The 18,076-nt window shown below is 35.8% G+C and overlaps 1 protein-coding gene across 1 annotated transcript in view; it reads right to left on the bottom strand.

Annotated features, from left to right (window-relative positions):
• The window catches only part of LOC134537636 (klaroid protein-like), an 83,367-nt gene that overhangs the window by 29,860 nt on the left and 35,431 nt on the right, over window positions 1-18,076 (bottom strand). The window contains exons 4-6 of the mRNA XM_063378300.1: window positions 6,672-6,889; window positions 5,502-5,708; window positions 4,861-5,067 (exon numbers count right to left, since the gene is read on the bottom strand). Coding sequence (XP_063234370.1) covers window positions 4,861-5,067; window positions 5,502-5,708; window positions 6,672-6,889 — 632 coding nt within the window. The remainder of the gene's footprint in view (window positions 1-4,860; window positions 5,068-5,501; window positions 5,709-6,671; window positions 6,890-18,076) is intronic.

Below are 18,076 nucleotides of genomic sequence, written 5' to 3'. Positions count from 1 at the left end.
GATTACTTGATGCTATAATCAACTACCAGAGCAAGCAGATAACATGGCTAGGTACACACATAAATATCTGTGTTGACTCTCCACCAACTCATTACAACTCGAAAGGATGACAAAAATAGAGAAATTTTTTTCTAGTCCATGTTCAACACAAACCAAGCATAGATATGATGTAACAGAAAGATGACAAATCTAAGCTGTAATGCAAAACTAAGACTATAACTGAAAAAGTAATAAATTTTGAGTTGTGTGACATTATCCCACCCCGTATAATTTCCCCACTCCACTTACATATCAAACAATTAAATAACAGCTGGTTATCTAGTATTTACCATATACTAAGCATAATGCCACACTGCTTTATTAAATACGAGAAAATTAGAAACAATACCCAGTGAAAAATTGTAGTTGATACACAGAAATGAGAAGCAAATATATGCAAAAAAAAATTATTATTTAGAAACCACTCACACCTGAATGTTTATTGTGAAACTAGGAAACAAAATTTTTTTTTTAAGGAAAAGAGGTTCACACTATGGCATACACTTACTAACAGACAAACACTCAACATAATACACTACATATATAGTCATACCCAACACCAAGACATTTAATCAGACTAAATAAGAATAACCTGTACTAGTATAATTTATAGCCTATCTTGAACATGCCCAATGAATTGCATACCCAGCCTGGCTGCTGAGTACTGTGATTGTCAGTCACAGAGAATTCCTTCTCATTTCCTCAAATTCTACCTACTGCTTTTATGTACTCAGTGCATTAGTCATTGATTGCACTTCAGGTCACGACATACTTTATTCCACGCTTTGACCAGAGTGCATGTCTGATGTCTGATACTATCAGAGGTGTCTGTCACCTTCCCACTAGAGTGATATGGGTACTAGTCCAAGAGGGGTTGAAACAGGCCACTTTGCAAGTTAGGAAACATTGGCGTGAGAATATGGGTTCTTGGAGTACTTCAATTTACTACATCATTGCAGGGCATGGTTCGTACCCTCTTTTGCAATAAAAAAATTCAGGAGTTTTTAAGGATTCCTTTACCATTATATAGATATCAATATCAGAAAATACCTCACAAAAATAATGTTAAATAGTTAATGCATAATAATAATTTTGTAGGCAAGTTCAATTCTTACAGATAAGCCCATATATTATCCAGTACTAACTCTGGAAAAAACGTCTAAACAAGCATAGTTTCTATATTAAATGTACACCCCTAACATTTAATCTGATCACTAATTTACACTTACTTTATAAGTTCAATGTTAGACAGTAAAACACACCTTTTTAATTTAAAGGTGAGATGCTAATTAAAAAAAAATTTAACATTTTTTTTTATACATAACATCTAATCACGTGGCCTAAAATTCACAAATTATTCTGCTTATGCATTGTAAGCTGCCTAGTCGGAAACAAAAGTCACCCTGTCAATCATTAATAAGTATTTTTTTCAAGGATAAGTGAAATTTAAGATCTTTAAGCTTTTCAGAAATCAGGAGACATGTATGCTCTGTAGTTTGGATTAAGTAATTGTGCTTATATTTAGTATACCAAAAACTAAGCGCCAATATACAAATATATAAATTGTACAATAACTTAATTGCAAGTACATAGTGTGCTCTGGATAGGAATATATTTTTTCTTGTCTGTTTGCCATGTTAATTGAATATGCATTGTTTAGTAAATATGTAGCTGAATATCTATTTTTTTTTTATATCTCATGCAAGGCCACATCATAAAGAATAATTTTTTTTCAAATGTTAACGAAATCCAGGATTTGTACTTATATGAATTGAAGATCACTGATGAACTATTTTCTTTAGCTTCATACTTAAGACTCATAAGTAAAATATATGTTTTGTACCTAACATCTCAGATTCATTTTTTGATTAGTATACAATAATCCTATGGTATTTTTTTGCGTAAAAAAAATTTCTGTAATTATGGCTCCACTATAAGTCAGTTAGCACATTCAAAAAAACTCGCAACAAACGAATAAATCCATTAACAGAACACAAAGATGCAGAAGAAGCCAACACTTATAAAACAACACATTACATATGTTCTATATATATCAAGATTGACTGCTCTTTTGCCAATATTTGTATGTCAATCTTTGGTTAAAGATCATGCTGATTTTCTGTACTGATTAACTGTGCTTTTGATGTTCCAATATAACTTTGCTGATTTACATGTATCTACAAATTAATGTACTAACATCACCAAAAACAAGACTTATTCAGAGGATTTTACTTACCAAACATATTTTACTAGTTTATGTACTTTAAGTCATCAAGAACCACTTACTTGAAATAACTCGACAAATTTGGCATTGATTTAAGTAGTGAAGAAAGAGCAACCTTGGAAAGTTGACTATACAGCAACTACGATAAGCAAATTTAAAAAAAAACTGAATTTGAATAGTTACCATTTCATTTTCGACCAACACTTGGTGAATTCTGTAAAAACTAAAACTTAAATGATCCTCATCCATTGGATGATCAGCACTAACATACATATTCTACATGGATGATAATGGATAAAAAAAATCCTTTAAAAATAAGGTTAACTACATGTAAAAGAAAAAAAAAATTTTTGTGTTGCAATCAATGATTTTGGTTAAAATTTCTGTGAACAACCCGTAATAAAATTTGCTACATGCATGACGGATGAAAAAGGACAGATTAACACATCACAATAACAGTGAAACAGTAAAAAATAAATAAATAAAAAATATAAATAAAAAATATAAACAAAAATTTATCAAAAAGAATGCACATTTTAGAAAACAGTTTTTTCTTTCAAAATAGTGTTTTCTTTTGATCATGGTCTTTATAGTATTTCATTTTTTATGATATTTTAGTATTGCATTAATTCACCAATTATTAAAAATTTAAAAAATATATATTATATACATAAATTTATAGTACTGATGGGTAAAATCCTTATCATTTGGAATCTAGATTTTCCATTTCTATCACGATGAGTACTTTTAATCTATCCTACGAATCCCAATTTGATCTCACAGGGCCAAAAATAAAATAAATTACAAGAAATAAAAAAAATTAATAATGGTGATAACACATTCAACGCGCGCGCACACACACAAATGTTAAGTTTCACAAAGTATCCTGGATCAATAGATACTGTAATTTAATTTACATAATTACATATTAAAAGTAAGCTATCTTGAGGAGGAAGGGTAGTATGATAAGTCACAAAGAAAAACACAAATTACCTAGTAAGCGTACGAGTTGCCAGTGCTGAGCTTTTAGAAATTACTGTTTTCGCCAATACAGTAGAACCTCACATATCCGACCATGACGGGACCGGGCCATGGTCAGAACGGCCAAAAGGTCGGTTATCCGTAGGAGCAAAAAAAAAACGCCTTTCCCAGCTATACAGTGTGTACAGTAATACAACTTTATTTGTAAAAATGTTGCTGTATACATTTCAAACATTTATTTATGTTAAATTATAAATGAGACGATAAATACAATGTAAGCATACCTTATTTAAAGAATTCAGTAATGTATTTTTGTTTAAGTTTTGCCAAATCTTGATTTTGCAGAAGTGTCCCTCCACTTTTTCTACCCACAATACATTACGTTACGTTTTAAAAAAAACACAGAACAGTACAAGATTATAGTAGTAGAACATTCTGCACCAACAATCACGGCTGAACTGAACAGTTTGCGACACGAAGACATATTGTAGATGCGTCACTTTTTCGAGTCTGAACAGGCTCGCCAACCACGGAGACTAGGTCGGATATCCGGAGGAGTCGGTTGTGGGAAGGTCGGATATGAGGGGTTCTACTGTATTTATCTTTAGAATGTTTTCCCTCGAATCTTTCAAATGCTAGATACTTGACGGTATTCGAAGGTTCGAAGGTTCGAGGGTTCGAGGATCTGGCCGGATTATCCCCAGGACCATCGAGAGAAACCACGGGCCCAGGGAAAAAAAAAATTTGTCAGGCACCCTTCCCGTTTTTGAACATACAACTTTTCAAACCCCACAGTTAAAAAAAAAAAAATCATCTAAAGACTTAAAAAAATGTTCTGTGCATATTGCATTACTTGTAATATTGCTATCATATGCGTGCCTACAGGGGGGGCCGGGTGGGCCATGGCCCCCCCCGTAATGTAATCACTCAGATCGGCATTTTCTCTAATGCGTTCGTTAATATTCGTATATTCCTGGCACTGTGACACTCAAACTGTTTTTCAGTGTTGCAGCGTGCTAATTAACAATATTTTTTAACATTTTATCGTTCTGGAAATACAGCCGCCTTAGTTTATTTAAAACATGAGGTCATGGCCAAGCAAAAAAAAATATATATATATATTTTAAGAGGTTTGTTAAAGTTCTGTTGTCTGAATTGCTGTGTTTGCATTCACTAAAAAGAAGTTCATTTCAAGGTAGATCTGGACCAAGCTATCGGAAAATTCAAGGGGGGAAAATGTGTAAGTACCCTTTAAACATCGTCTTAGGGGGGGGGGGGGGAAAACATACTTTCAAGATTGTTAAAATTATACGGATATAAATATTAACTAGTAAACATATCTCGTTGATACCGCACAAAAATATAAACACACGGCAATGAGTGAATGTATTTAGGCTATCTAACATTCTAAATTCAGCTTCTGATTTAAAAATTTAGCAGGGCCTCCCCCCCCCCCCCCCTAATGGAAATGTCTGGGCACGCCTATGATTGCTATTGGCGATAGGCTCCTAATTTTTGTTCCGTCAGGGTGAACACGAGCACTGAAATAAATATCTTTACCTGGAGCAGTCTCGACGGCCCTGCCCGCCCCTGCAGTACAGGACTGATGGACTCACCGGCGAGGAAGGCCAGCGGCAGGAGGAAGAAGAGCGCGAACAGGGCGCGGCCCGAGCGCCCCCCGGCGACGCGAGCGGCCGAGCAGCCGAAGCAGCAGAGCAGCCACGAGTCTGCCAGCAGCTGGCGGCACAGCAGCCTGTAGAGCCGCTGGCCCCACCACAGCGAGCCGGTGCTCTGCTGGCTCCGAGCCTGCGGGGTGTGGCGGCCTTTCGAGAGAGAGGAGAAAAAAAAAAAAAAACAACCTTCCATGACCACCAACTCCAAAAAGGTTTCTCGGATGTCAATTTTACTGAAACAGTTGCGAGTTATAAAATGCTAAAAAAAAAAAAATTCCTGGAGGATGAAATCAACACTTTGAAGCACAAATATGGTTCCAGTCAATATATAGCGCGACAGCTATTTCCTTAAATATCACTTTTTTTTTTTTTACTAAAAGTTTTAAGGGTGAAAAATTTTTTCAAACGTGTTTCCAGTTTAGTTTTATACTTGCAAAAAAAAGTTTCAGCAAGTTCCTCAATGTTGCTAGTAATATATCGAGAGTAGTATCAAGTACAAGCAAGATTAAGCCAATTTAAAGTAATAAAAAAATGACAAAGACTAAACTATATGAATTTCATAGAAAGTACAACAAAAAAATTACCTCTGTAGATATCTCCATAGACAACATTTCTCCGATTCAGTATCGTAGAGGTTATCTGTGAAATCTTGGTGTATATGCTTGAAAGTACTGATACTATGTACATGTAGACTGTGGTCACAACTGAGACACTTTGCTGACTGTGAATACCAACAGTTCTTCTCCTTATGACATCCCCTTCGTCATCAGAATAGCCACCCAAACCATATCCTGTGGAAAAATAACAAAATATCTGGCACAACATTTCTATCAGACAATTACTGTAACACGACATCAAATCTAGCCTGTAATACAACTATCTTACCTATTATATCCAACTAAGTCCACATCAATAATATATGTATGGGGTGAAAAAAAACATGTACTTAGCATTATCACACTGCAGCTTACCTACTGCAGGAATCTACGTTTAAATGTGTGTGAAACTGGTATTAATGTATAATGCCATTTCCATTTTTCTAAGATAGGCAATGAGAAATATTTATCCCTTAAATTGCAGCAGATTTATGCCAATACTTAATTTATAGTAAGGCTGGAACTACAACAGTCTGTCATTTCCATCTATTAATTGATCACGTGATCTACAGCCAATCAGAGGGCCTGAAAAATTTAATCCGGTCTTCCGTCAAAAGTTTGGCCACATACTTTAGACGATTGGCCGGATAGATTATATTTAATGTTTGGTTTCCCAGTCAATTGTCACCAGAAACAAGGCCTGTGGAGTTTTTATTTGTTCATTCAGGTGTTTCACACACTAACATTACGGTTGTTAAAACTCAAGTCCAAAAAATCAATCATTACTGAATATTCCTACGATTTGCTAATACAGGAACGAAACATTAATACCAAAAAAAAAATTGATATAAATGATAGCTAGAAAAACATTGATTAACTACAAACCAAATTAGTAATATTCTGTATTTTTAAAGAGAGGTTAAGTTCTATATGGCCATTAAAAATATATTATAACGTGACAAATAACGGAAATTCAATAATGCATAAAAAATCATAGACAAGAGATGAAATAACGCTTGGCTTGTAGATGGGTCTAGACGAGGTGGCTTCAATGTTTATTAAACAAAGCTGATATGTACATTCAAATGAGTTTCAATTTGCTAAGTACAAAATGAACAGGGAGTTCTCACAGTAAACAAAAAGAGCACCGTTACGTACCACTGGTATTTTCCGTGCTGTGGGTTGTGAAGCTGTGACTGCTGTGACTGCTGCTCCCCTGTCTCAAGTCACCGCGCTGTGGGCTGAGCTGCATGGACACAGATCCCGAGCGCAGAGGTCTGCGCGACAAGTTAGGCATTACAGGTACGCCCGGGCTGATTTCCATGTTGTAATACGGGGACAGTTTGGAGTACGTGAGATCCGTCTTCTCATACTGACTGAAACATTAAAATATACATACATTATCAAATGGCCAGGAAAACACTTTTTTTTTTAGAAAGGAATATGTATCTTGGTTTTAGAGAGAGAAAAAAACCGGCTCAAAAATTTTTTTTCTACATAACTTAACTCTTAAATATTTATACTTCTTTGATTTTACGTATTCCTGCACTTTTCACAATATTTCAGTTGCCCCATGTAATACTCATGGTATTTTTTTTATATGTACACCGATAAATTTAATGCAAAAGGGTACAAAAAATGTTTGTGTTGCAACCACAATGTATTCAAACTGCACCCAAACAGTAACTAGACATTATTTTAACAGGAAGTAGTACTCCAGTACCAGAGTACTACACTTTCTAAGCCTACTTAGAAAGTGTTGTGAAAGATGCATTAGGTTTGAATCTTCATAATGCTGCATTTTGACTCAGGTTATGAAATAAAAAAATGATTCATGAATAACCGATTTAAAATTATAATATGTAGGGGAAATAATCAACGTTGAATGGTTTTAATAAGAAAAAAAGTTAGTTTTTCTTGCCATATCTACTAATTTTTGTTTGTTTATTAAACACAGGTAGTAAGTATTGTTTCCAGATTTCGTTAATATTTTCGTATAACCAAATTTGGCTAAAACGTGTGTTTACAGAATAATTTATAGGCATGAAACATCAGGTACAGATTTTTGAAAAAAATTCAAGGGACTCGCATTACACCTTTATCTTCATTTCTCCGCCATATGGCGCGCCAGCTTAGAGCCTTGCGCATAGAGGCAATAACGCGCTAGAAGCACCAACGAGCGTCGCGCTTATCATTCCACCTTACTAACACAGATACACCCCTGACTTAGGCATACCCTTTTCAATAATCTAACGGAGGAAGTTCCGTTTAACAATAAGGTTCTACGTAAGCGGAGATAACCACCACGTTGACAAATGGACCTTTTCAAGGTTCTATGTCAGCGGAATAACCACCACGCTGACAAATGGACCGTTTCCGGGTATAGAGATACGCGTCCACAGCATGTGCATCTCTTTAGCCATTATCAAGTGCTGCCACAGTGAAAATGCTTTGCGATATCAGAATTCATTTACTGCTATCTCAATTTGTCATGAGCTTTTTGAACTATTACAAAGCAAGCTGTTTTGAGCTGTGAAATTCATGGAGTTTTAGTGACACGTAAGTAAGTTAGATATGAAATTATCCGTTTGATATTAGTCATACATACATTAATGTAAGAGTTCAGTTATTAAAACATGCATTTCATAAGTTTCTGTTTTTCATTATAGTACATAAACTGTCAGCAAATTAAATGTAATATCGTAAACATATCAAGAGCCAGACCACGGTAAAGAAGATGTCAAGATTACTCACCCTACCCTGAGTGGTCTGGGTTCGATTCTCGGTGGGCTCAAACACTTTAGGGAATGTGTCCCGGTCCAAATCATTAATTTATAGTTACGTTTAACACGGTTAAACTTGTATAGGTTTTGGATGAAATATTATATATATATATATATATATATATATATATATATATATATAGTGCATACGTTTTGCATAATTATCTGGCATACTTGCATTTTTATCATTTTTGTGCAGTGTGGTTAAAGAAAACCAAAAAGAATAAATAACTGAAAATATTTGAGTTCAAAAGCAAAGCTGGTGGCTACTATGTGATATGTTTAAATTTATTTCTGAAAAGTTTTTTTTATATTATTTAATTACTATAAACATAATTATATAATAATAAAATAATTATACTTAAAATAGTTTAGTTTGAAATAAATTAAACCATATCACATAGTAGTAAGTAACATTGGTTTTAAACCTAAATATTTCCAGTTTTATATTCCATTTCATTATTTTGAAGCATTCTGCACAAAAACGTTAAAGATGCAACTTTGCCATCTAACTATGCAAAAAGTTTGCAGTAGGTATATAGTTTTCATTTTGCAAAAGTTCAGCCCCTCAAAAAGAATAAATGTTTAACTGGATGGAACGTTAAATATTTAATAATGACCTGGAATGGAACGTTCTACAATAGCACTAAAGGGAAAACGGATCTCCCGACATTTCACTGTCGCGTCTTCTGCACGGTAACGTAAAAAAAAAAAAAAAAAAAAAAACAACCAATGACCTTGCGTTTCAAGGTTACGAAATATTAATTTAATAAATTAATATATATTACGCTTCGGATTCATAACACGGGCAGAATTTTCATAAGCCAAAATAAATGACTAATTAATACTAGAACACATTATTGAAACAATTATTAAACATGGCTTCCGCCGCAGCCAAGTACTCTGCTTCTATGGGTCGCACGGAGCAAGGTAAACGGAAGGGTTCAGCATTGCCGAGGTAATCCGTCACGAGTAGGAATTTAGGAATTATAGTTCCGCGAGAGACGTAGAGCCCAACATGTGGGGAATAGTGGGCACATCTTCAAGAATCAAGATACACGGGCAGTTAACATTCCTCGCCCATTAGACGGCCGTTATCACATTTGCGTAAACCTCATCTCGCGATAAGAACATGCGCACAGGCAGGCGGGAGTCGTTGGCTGGAAGCGAACTCCGCGTGCGCAGGCTCCTACCTCTCTCTCTCTCTCTCTCTCTTTCTCTCTCTCTCTCTCTCTCCCTTTCTCTCTCTTTCTCCCTTTCTCTCTCTCTCTTTCTCTCTCTCGGTGTTTGCCGATGGCTATCTCAGGGACGGCAAACAGCTTCCCGTCGAGACCTGGAGACCTCGTCCAACTCTTGTCGAGGCCACCAGCAGCAGAGGAGCTTACATCGAGTTAAGGCCCCCGCCATCTTGGATTTTTCCATCTATTTTGCAATTATTATTATAATTTTTGTTAACTATTAATCCCGAATTTTGGCGCGTCACGGCATGAATCATATCTCCCCGGACCCTCTAGACATTGTTGCAACCACATATTAACAGGATCTAGCCTGTGATCACACGAGGAAATAACTTGATCATTTCACGCAAGCGACCACAACTATCATGATGATCAAACCAGTACACAAATTTTGATTCAAACAAGTAGTACAAGATGGCGAGGTCTAAAAATTGCGAAGCACGGAGAACAACAGAACCTACTCCAAAGGTCAGATGAGCGGTAGCCTACAACTCACGCAGTTTCGGTTCCCTACCACGTTCGTGCAACTTCGGATTTCTCTCAAAAATTGAAATTAAAAAAATCGAAGGGTTGGGTTAGGTTAGGTTAGTCACAACATGCTTGTTTCCAATGGAAACTTCTGATTTAGCGGCCGAAGTGGCATAATACCAAAACGCAAAACTTCGGAAATCTTCGGAAATTCTTGCAGGGAACCGAAACTACGTGAGTTGTAGGCTTCCCGACTGATGAGGCCGGTAGTTGCTTCCAGCACAGCCACCAGCGACGAGCCGCCAAGGAAGACACTCGCCCTTCATCCCGACCGGTTTCCATTCGGGGCGCGGCCTTCCTCGGTGAAGTGTGTTTACCTTACAGCGCCGTGGACTCAACGGCATTGCGAGAGCTTTGGAGTGTCATGAATGGTCATGTAAATTGTCTCGAAATGGACGGTTTTCTGAAGCTACAGGACCGGCGGAATGTCAGTTGCAAATAACATTTGATGTTCACTACAAACACTACAAAAATTGGTTGCCTGTAAAGTCGGTTAACGGACGATAGTTTAACGTGACGTCATAACAAAACATTGATGAAATGATTGCATACTTTTAGGAATAAAATTGAATTATCACTATTTTGTATGGATACAAAGAAGGAGTGAAATGAAATCTACAATTTAATTGATAAATTTACTTTTATTTGCACTCATCAATTCTAATTTGTTTATTACTTTAACGAAGAGATTATTTTAACTATAACTTTTATACATGTTTGCTATTTAACTTCTTCCAATCTGTGTTATTCTGTTAAGGATAGGACGATGATAGGAAAAGTAGGAAACGAATGGGAGTGTTTCTAGTTTAATGTGCCTCGAAAAAGTAAATCAAATCGATGGTTGTTCCAATGAGGTGGAAGAGAGATAGATGCGGCGCAAGCGTACAATGAGCGTAACGGGACACCGCATAACTGGACAATGTGCGTAACGGGACACTTTTTCGTGCGTGCAGCCGGCGTTCATCGATTTATTATACGTTGTCACGTCAAAAATCACCGTGTTTACAAACACTGCCGACAAACGTCTAACGCGAGCTAAGTTACACAACACTGACTGTGATTCAATACATTTTTTTTCCGGACATACACCATTGCAGTTTAGCAATGTTTATTTTCGTTTTTATTTCTTATTTTGCATTTATGAATTTTTCCCTTGACAAAAAGTGCAAAACTGCAAAGGCGTACGTCCAAGAAATGGTATCAAATCAAAATTCCTCATTGCACGGATCATTTACAGAACATTTACTGTATTATTTAATCTATTTACTCGTAGGCGAAAAAAAAAAAATCACTTCATGTGAGAGCGTTTAGTCACTAGCCGTTCAAAAACTGTGCATTACACATTCTTGTTTACTCGCCAGAAAGAGGTTATACTCCTATTTTAGAATTTTTTTCGTTGTTTAAACGTTTTCCCACTCAAGGGGTCTGCACAGCCAGAGGCGTATTTATGTTGTTCAGGCGGGGTTTTAAGTGAGACGCTCGCTGATGCTAGACGCTCAAGGCTGCGGATCGGCACACAGAGCAACATGTCGTGCATAGAGCAACTATGTAGTTATTTGAGCGGTAACCATAGCATTATATTGCGGAGAAATGAAGATTAAGGTGTAGTGCAAAAGTCTCTAGTGCTTTCAATAATCTGTACCGGCTGTTAAACGCCTTAAAAGCATTCTGAAAACACGCGTATTGGCTATTTTCTCTTAAAAATACAGTTTAAAAACAAAATATGGAAACGGAACATTTCATTCACCCTCAGTGCATTTTTTTATTAATGTTTTCGTAAACTGACACCACTAATATCTTGAGGAATTGTTTTTTTTTTATAAAAAACGATTTTTTTCCCCCTGAAGTTATGCCACACCGTCAAGCAACGTCTGTAGATTCACTCCGGCTAACATCGAAACAATCAGCAGGTGCGCAAAGGTGAATGCTAGGCGTTTGTTTAGAAAGCACAGATAATCCCGTGAAAGGAATTAAGTCACAACAATGTCTCAGCACAGGCGGAACACAGCGGGCTGACAACGACGCCAAAGTTGCAACAAGAACAGTAAATACGAACTACAACCTTATCAACAATGATAACTAAACCAATAACCTAACAACAAACAGCACATGCGTTTATCAGTCTGCCTGTGCCTGATGACGGGGACAGATATCTCAGTTCCCGAAATGTCGCAACCGCTTTGTCTTGGGAAACATACCGTGTTCGTCTGATGTCGTGCACTGCTGAATGACGAGCCATGCGCATTTTACAGCATTTGATGTTGTTCACAACCGGAGTTAAGTTGCATACAAAATTTAGTACGTAAGCAGCTCTGAAAATTAACGGGGCTGGCTAAAAAAAAAAAAAAGCCCGTTATCATACACCAAATTATGAATCCCTAAAAAATTTTTTTTACGCGTCATAAGAAAAACAATGAACTACGAAGTATATTCATGTTATTTCTTATTATGTTCACACCTTATTGAAATATATTTTCTACATTAAGATTATGCAACTAGAATAGCGAAAAGATATGTTGCCTACATGAATAGGCTAAAATAATTACCATTAGTAACGGTAAAATAAAGTTTAAAAAAAAAACATAACGTTGAGATATTCCTTTAGGCATTAGTAGAATGCACACGCTGATGGCCGACAAGTAAACAGAAACATCAAAGCCCAAGGGGAAAAAAATTTGTCCTTCGCCGAAGGCAGACGAAAACAAAAGAAGGTAGTAATCAGTTCGTCGAGGGGAGGAAGCAAGACGTTCAGCTGAAGAAAGGGGAGCGGAGGGAGGAGGAAAGTTTCTGGCGGGCGTCTCCCCGACACAGGCGGTTGCGTCATCCTCGCACCGCGGTCCCACAGGTGTCGCGTTCACCTCGCCCCGCGAGCTGCCGCTAGCTCACCGACAACATTCCGCGGCGCGCCCGCCACACACCAGTGTGGCCAGCCAGAGAACACACGGCTTGGGTACACTCACTCCTACATTCGGTTGGGAAGCCTTCTTTTCACAGACGAGAGAGCCAAACGCCCGATCGTCCATCTTGTTTTTTTTTGTTCATTGTAAATACATATTGCGGTGTTGATAAAAAGATACTAATGGTCAATTAGGTTAGGTTACCTACATTATAAATACTTTAAAACATTGTGGACGGTTGATTTGGTTAGGATAGCTACATTACAGATACGGAAAAAAAGCATGAACTTCAGGGAACTTCGGGTTTTGGCTCTCTCGTCTGTGAAAAGAAGGTTTCCCACATTCCGGGCACTTTCGGGTGCAACAAGTTCTCAGATCGGGTGTCCATATCGGGTGTCCATAATGGCACATGCACAAAAAAAATGGTATGAAAACAAAATGTTGCTGTTTACTTTAACACAAATATCAATATACACTGTAATGTTGAGCGTGAAAACACAAAACTTTATTGTTTAAATGCATCAGAGCCGGGTCCATACCTGTAAAAATTCGCGCCGAATGCGAAGCACGGCGTAAAGCCAAATGAGCGTGACGTGCTAGCGACCACGGCCCCTCCGTGGATGCTTCACGCCACTAATAGTGCTGCTTTACACTGAATATACAGGATGTCCACACAAATTTCAAAACTTTGCTATTTTTTTAAAATAATAATTGTGATTAAAAAAAAAAAAAACGAAAATACAACCTCCACGTTTCCCACAGCTGGCCCAGGTATTATTTAACGAAAATGAAAATTCAAACGAACTTGAATACGTTATTTTATAGTGTGCATGACTATGTACTAACACACCATACTGAAAAAAATTCTCAATCGGGGTAATGGCAGAAATTTGGCAAGAAACTTGTCCCCCTCAAATTACTAACAACGGGAAATTTCCATTACTTTTCCAGGATTTCAAATGTGCGTGTATATATGTGTATCCTAAAAAAATAATGTCGAGAAGATGACGTCCGTCCAACTGCACACATTATTCTAGCCGGGCCCTGAAGTGCCCTATCACATTTCGCAGCACTGCAGGTGAGAAGCGAGCCTCTTCATGACGGACACGGGATGTTAAGAGCGTGCATCAGATGGAGTTAAACTTTCTAATACAGTCATCCAGGATTCGGAAGATTACTACTATACTTTTACACGTTTAGCATTTCTGTTGACGCATTAAAAGAATTTAAATGTTGGTGAACATTTTAAATGCATAACATTTTGAAAATATCAATCGAAAGTTGCTTTAAAAGCATACTGTAATTGCCATTTTTAGCCATTTTCAAACGGCGTTGTAGCCAAGAAATATAGGCACATCTCCATTCTGTTTTAATAGGCAAAAACTGTATTTCTTCGCCAGAAACTTTGTCGCTTTGTCCCCCATTGTCACCGCGACAAATTTCGAGTAATCTTCCTAAACCGAAGGCACTGCACGCGTTTATAGCATACTGCTGGGCGCGCCGGACTGCCCTGTCTGTGTGAGAATGGAACAAGAGATACTCGCGGTTCCTATCTGGAATGCGAAGAAGCGTCAAAGAGGAGACGAAGATAGATTTCTACCTGACCCGGCGCGCCGCGGCATTGCTGCGTAAGCTCAGATTACCAGGAAGTATTACCACCCTCGTAAATAACCAAAAGAAAATTTTTTTTTGTTGTAAATTTGTAAATGTACTATTTTCCTAACTCTGATCATTTAATGTGTTTTAAAGGATAACTATATAAGAAAATAAGCTTAATTAAGTTGTAAGTAAGTTTATTCAAAGTTAATTGCAATTTTGAATGCATTAATAAGCCGCACGATGACTGGTTGTTAGACTGTAAGGTATAACTAAGTGTCTAAATTTTGGCTGTTAGGGTGTACAGAGAGTTTCAATCCTCCAATGAATACATAAAAATGTGTTTAGATGTAGCACCAAGACTTGGTGACCAAGTACTAAACAGCTATATCGTATTTGTTAGCACTTCGAAAATTCTAATTCATAGATAGTGTTGATGATTTTGGTGGTTGCTACCAGTGTAAAAAAAAATTAAGTACTTAATTATTTATGTCAATTACATCATATTTCTGCACGAATTAATTATTTTGAACTGATTTTTGCTACAAGTTGACGCTTCATTTTCAACGAATATCCAAAAACTTATTCCACAAAGTATTTTTTTTGTAAAACCATTTCTAGAGTTCAACAGTTTAATGGTAAACGATTGTTTTACCATTATAACTAAATTTATGTTATTTATTTTAAAGGTCCTCTGATTCATAATGGTTCGTGTCAAAATAATTATATAACTATCTAAATTAATTATAGGTTAAACCCGACATTCGTTTTTATGAATTTTATTGTCAATGTAATTAAATTGATTATAACTAAATTTGCTACTTGATTATAGGTATAGAGTTGATTTATTCAACCTGTGAAGTTATCTCGCCAATACATTTTTTTTTTTTGATTGCTTGAATTGATACATTTTGCTTAAAACTTCACACCATTAAAGTATTTTATAGTCTGAAGTTAATTTGAAACCAACAATTGAGAAGGTCATTTGCAATAAAACCTGTGTTCAGAAATTAGTTCAATTGCAATTATGTAACTTTTAAGTTCCAGAAAATATTTAAATTTTAACTGGACAAATATGTGAACAATAACTTTTACATTCAAATTCTGGAACACATTATTCCTTATTATTTTTTTTGTACTTTGTAGGACTGTATCAACTTTAAATGTACACTACTGTATCTTATTTATGTTCACGTCGTTTGTTATATTGTGTATATGTTGTATATGTGATTGTGTTACTGTATCTTGACCAGTGTTCTTTGCCGTGTGTTCTTGTTAGCCTACATTGATAAAAATAAAACCACTGTAACTTATGTACTGGTACTTAATCATGCAATTATGTAAATTAAAATTGTTTTCATAGGATAAAATGTCTGTGCTATACAACAGAAAACCAAGAACAATCTCTGTGTTGCTGTAGTTTATGTAATTTTTGTTTTTCATTGTCCTTCTGTTGGTGATCGTTGTGGAAGTAACTGAGAAATCGAGGTCGAGGTAACTCACAGGAATGACTATCGCTCGTTACTAACGCACTAATTACATAATGTATAAAAATTGTGTGCGTGGGTGCCACGCGTATTACAAGTGACATTTAGTTCCGTACTAAATGCCATTTTGATTACGAAATGCGAACTGTGTTGCTATCAACACTACGTATTTTTTATTTGTACTTGTGGCTGAAATTGGGTATTACTAATTTATATATGAGAAACAAAATTGTTTGTTTGAAACGCAAAAAATTTGGTTCTTTTTTGAAAGAAGTAAATACATCAATGTTATTTTATACACTAAGACTGTATTATGTACGGTGATTATAATTTATTAAAATTGTGATCCACATATACTTAATCGTATAAAATGTGAACTAAGCTACTACGGAGATTGAAAAAAGAACTGTTGGCGACTTCAGCGTGTATCTTAGAGTGAAAACTACGAACTTATAATTGTCCTGCGAAATATCTTGCTTCGACTATTATGCTGGACCACGAACTTCAGGACGAGGGATAACTAAATCAAGAACCCCATAATTCAAATTTCATAATACCTTGAAGAACCTGGGTATACATGATGATAGTCAAACTCCGAATATAGAGTTGATGTCTAAGGATCTACTGGTTATTTCTACTGCTACCTACCAACAAACGCCGTGACAATGAAGACATTTATGGAGTGTCATGACTATATGTTATGGTTGGACGAATAACACCACGATATCCTTTGACTTATGTTTGGAACTACAGAAGGATTAAAGTGGTATGGAGTTACTGTTAATTGACAGTGTAAATATGTATGTGAAGTGCTTTGAAATATTAGTAGGTAATCCAAACGACGTGTTGATCTGTAGATTTATTCCTGATTAATTAATGTAACATCAATATTATAATATTCAATTTGCTGCACCAATTATTGTGAAGTAATTTTCCATAACTATCATCAATTTAGAAAAGTTTATCGTAAAGTGCTTTACCCTAACTGACAAGCCTGTACCAGCTATATTTTGTTTTATATAACTTTGAGTTCTCTATAATTGATTATGCTAGTCTAGAGTTGGTTTGTATTATCCCAGATAAAGCAAATTAAATGAATTTAAACTAATTTGGAATGTTAATATCTCCGACTTTGATTTTACATTGTTTCTCATAGAGGAAACTGAACCTTGTAATTTGGCGACATGTACTTCATGTTAAATTCAGTGTCACATCCAGAGATTAGAGAAATATACAGATGGAGAATGTCTGACTTTTGACGAGGGGGTTTAGATTATCGTATTTTGTCCGTAGTATTTAAAGATCATCAAAAAAAAATTGGTTGTCTGTAAAGTCGGGTTACGTACGATAGTTTAACGTGACGTCATAACAAAACATTGATGAAATGATTGCATACTTTATGAATAAAATTGAATCATTTTTATTGAATTATCACTATTTTGCATGGATACAAAATGAAATCTACAATTTAATTGATAAATTTACTTTTATTTGCACTCATTAATTCAAATATTTTTATTACTTTAACGAACAGATTATTTTAACTATAACTTTTTGAATGAAAGTGATTGTTTAATTGGAATGTTCAACTGGCTCCATAAAATAGTATATTCCCTTGCACGTCGGTTAGGCGGTTCAACTTGATATTAAAATTTCTAAATATTATTAAAATTCTCTTTTATGTTTCTTTTTGTTTATTGCTCTTTATTTTGGAAAAATGAAAAAAAAAAACCAAAAAAAATTAATTAATAAAAAATAGTTTAGTTAAAGTACTAAATTTAAAAGCTACTTTCGAAAAGCCCGCCTTAACCTATTTAATATAATAGTAGATTCATAGGCCAAACGAGTGGAAGATAGATGCGGCACAAGCGTAGAATGAACGTAACGGGACAATGAGTCATGCTTTTTCGTGCGTGCAGCCGGCGTTCATCGATTTATTAGACGTTGTTACGTCAAAAAATTAATTAATAAAAAAATTTGGTTGTCTGTAAAGTCGGTTTTCGGACGATAGTTTAACGTGATGTCATAACAAAA

Source organism: Bacillus rossius, chromosome 12 (assembly GCF_032445375.1).
Source record: "Bacillus rossius redtenbacheri isolate Brsri chromosome 12, Brsri_v3, whole genome shotgun sequence".
NCBI classification, from domain to species: Eukaryota; Metazoa; Arthropoda; class Insecta; order Phasmatodea; family Bacillidae; genus Bacillus; species Bacillus rossius.
This window is presented reverse-complemented; position numbering and strand designations above follow the sequence as displayed.